Genomic DNA, 3,239 nt, shown 5'->3' with positions numbered 1-3,239 from the left:
GCCTACCGCATCGCGAATGAAGTGTGGTCCTCGGACCAGCAGCAAGGGCATCACCCGTGAGCTGGTTGGAACCACAGACCCTCGGGCCCCACCCCAGACCAAGGGAAGCAGAATCTGTCTTTAGCAAGACCCCAGGTGGCTCTATGCACGTTCAGATTTTAGAAGCGCGGGTCTAAAACGAAGGCGAATTTCCTTTTATCGTCATCCCGGAGCCTCTGCGTGGGTTTCTTCTCTAAGGAAGACACCTCCGTATAGTGAGCTCCATAAAACATTCCCCACCACCCTTCTCCCCCCAAACTGTTTATTCCTAGAGGGATTCTGAAATGATCAATGTTCTTCCAGAAATCACACTCTCAACCTGAAGGAGTTCGAGATGAAACAAAGCCGATGGCTAGCCTCTCTGCAGCATGCGAACACCTAGAAAGGGAGCTCTCTGCAACTGGGTGGTGACAGGCCACCCTTACTCCCAGCTTCTTATTCAAGGCTCTCGACCGTGTTGCTTGATAACTTCTCCCCTCGGAAGAGAGGCATAAAAGACGTGTCATACAGCGGATGGGTGACTGACATGAGACCGAAGGGGCCACGCCGTACACCGAGCTCTGAGATCTTTGAGCCAAATGGCCGAACCAAGAGCCCGGCCTTCAAATCTGAGCTGTGTTCAGACCTCGCACTTCCAATAATAACACTGGAAACATCCATAGATGAACCCTGATGAATCTATTGTCTAGATGGGAGAAACGGGCCGAGAGGATGGAAAATCACGTGCGCCGGGTCTGCGGGAATGAGAGCTAGAACTGGGGGCAGAGAAGAGCAGGAGGAAGGAGATGACGCAGGCTCGTGCTGCCCCGCCCGCTCCCCTCGCCCGCCAGGCAGAGCTAATGTCCGGGCTGGACAGGGGCTGTGAGCAGAGCCCTGGCGGCCACACAGGTATTTCCCTGCCATCCTATTTGACCTGGTCCTCTAAGAAGAGGAAACCTGCCTCAGAGACATTTCTATAAAATAAGAGAACCAAAAAAGTTACCCCTTGTCAAAACAAAAAACAAACAAACAAAAAAAACACAGAAAATGGGTCCCCACCTAAAGCGAGTGTTTTCTCACTGATTCTGACAGACAGGAACATCACAGAAAGCTCCTGGACACTCAGGGCGTCGTTCAGATCTCTAAGCGGAAGGCTTGAGTTATTGATTCCTCCGTGTTAAAGCCCAACTTGTTATTCCCTCCCCCACATTGCTAATTATTGTTCAGTTTTTCTTTTTTCATCTTCACCTTGGATTTCTCTGAAACAGCAATATTTTTACACACTAAAATGGTTTATATATATTAATCAATACCTGTTTTTCCTCCAATTATAATTGGTTTCTATATCAGCAGTAGCCCAGCTCTGTCCTTCTACGAACGTGTTAGCAAGCTCTCAGAAAATCTGGAATGGACGGCGGTGATGGACAGCGATAAGCGGGCTCCGAAACTCAGATGGGCAGTCCATCTGTCCTCCTCGACCACAAGCCAAGGACAGCCCTGCCCCGCAGAACCAAACTTGTTATAGGTGAGCCACCGATGGCCACCGAGGCTACCACTTTTATTTCGGCTAATAAACTTCATAGAAAAGCACTTGATTTTACTCCTCCCTGTAAATCAGACCTGGAGAAGCCAAACAATCCTCTAAAAACACATCTGAAAGAAAACCTCTCCGCGCCCACATGCACAGACATGAGGGAACACACCACCACCTTCCAAGGAAAGAGAAAGTTAACTTTCTAATAAGCCTGTCCTGCAGTCAGTCCCGCCAGGCCTTCAAATCCTTCCCATCCACAAAGGTGGTTCAAGTAACTGAAACCTGACCTGTCTGTCTGCTGAGGGTATAAATAAGGGGTCAGAGGTCACAAACACAGGTAACCCACAAACAGGCCATCTCTGTCTCTCTCTCTCTCTCTGTCTCTCTCTCTCTCTCTCTCCTTATTTCTCTCTCTCTCTCTCTCTCTCTCTCTCTCTCTTTCTCTCCCCCAAAGTGGGAATATGGGCCAGGCTCATTGTTTTTCCTTCAGAGAAGCCAGGCTGTGCCCGGTGGGAGCTCCAGACAGGAGGTGGGTGTGTGAAGCTAAGCGGGCTCCACACACGATTTCCTGGGAACTCCAGGGGTGTGGAAGAAGGTAGTCTTAGGCTGGGACCCAGGGGCTCGTTAGCTCTCAGGTACCCCCCAGAAGTCTGGATGTACGGGGGAGTGGCCGGGCTGTCCTGCCAACCAGGCTCCCCGTTTCTGCCTTCTTGGGCCCTCCTGGTCTCAGCGGGGTCACTCACCTCCCGTGAGCTGTGCAGGACCGAAGCACAGCGCCAGCTGAAACCACAGGATCACGGCCAAGAGTCTCTGGGGGGACTGAGGCTGCTGCTGTTGCTGCTGCTGCTGCTGCTCTAGAAATCCATCTCCATGGCTCGGGTTCATTCCATAATACATCTTTCATCCACAGAGGGCATCCGGCGTGCAAGAGTCTGCAACCGCGAGCGAACACGACAATACCCCAGGCTGCCGGGGTTCCGGGGGCGACGCTCCCCCTCCTCAGCCCCGGGACCGGGAACCCCGGCTTCCCCGGTTTCATCCCTGGTCCTCCCCCACGCGGCCCCCGCCCCTTTCCCACAGCGCGATCCCCCAGCTTCCCCCCAGCGCGTGTACACCGAGTAACAGCCGCCGCGGGATGCTGCGCGTGTGGGAGGGATGGAGGAGGGGGTAGCACATATTGGCTTTGCGCCGGTCCCCGGGATCCAGCGGCTGTGACCGTGACAGTAAAGTCTAAAGCCTCCCAGCGTCTCCGAGCTGGAAAAACACTTTTCCCCGGGCCTAGAAAGGTCTCTCTTAGTAATCTCACGATGTGGCGCCGGATGCCCCCAGATACTTCTCTGATTTTCCCCAGCATGGGGATGGATCCTACTGCCCGTTCCCCAATGAAATTGCTCTGCGCTGTCAAAAAAAAAAAATTCCTCCCCGGGGGCGCAGAACCAGGCACCAAGTCCCCCTCCTGGGCCTGCGCACGCCTCCCCGGGATGCGAAGCCCCTTCCGGGGCTCTGGGTCTTACCTGTGGGTCTCATGCATGCAGCTTCCTTCCCTCCTCCGCCTCCTCCCCCTGCCAGTCTCACCCGCATCTGTGCGCGACCTCTGCTGCCGCCGCTGCGCGAGCCAGGGAGACAGAAGCCTCGGCGGCGGCGGCGGCGGCGGCGCCCGGCCCCGGCTCCCCCGCCCGCACCCTTC

General features: G+C 54.8%; 1 protein-coding gene across 1 annotated transcript in view; it reads right to left on the bottom strand.

Moving 5' to 3' along the window:
- Positions 1-2,477, bottom strand: part of SUSD4 (sushi domain containing 4) — a 90,736-nt gene extending 88,259 nt beyond the window's left edge. Inside the window, exon 1 of the mRNA XM_006916243.3 lies at positions 2,296-2,477. Coding sequence (XP_006916305.1) covers positions 2,296-2,449 — 154 coding nt within the window. The 5' untranslated portion in view covers positions 2,450-2,477. The remainder of the gene's footprint in view (positions 1-2,295) is intronic.
- Positions 2,478-3,239: the final 762 nt, after the last annotated feature.

The sequence above is a fragment of the Pteropus alecto genome, unplaced genomic scaffold (assembly GCF_000325575.1).
Source record: "Pteropus alecto unplaced genomic scaffold, ASM32557v1 scaffold65, whole genome shotgun sequence".
In the NCBI taxonomy this organism is placed as follows: Eukaryota; Metazoa; Chordata; class Mammalia; order Chiroptera; family Pteropodidae; genus Pteropus; species Pteropus alecto.
The sequence above is the reverse complement of the archived record's forward strand: the minus strand, read 5'-3'. Positions and strand labels throughout refer to the sequence as shown.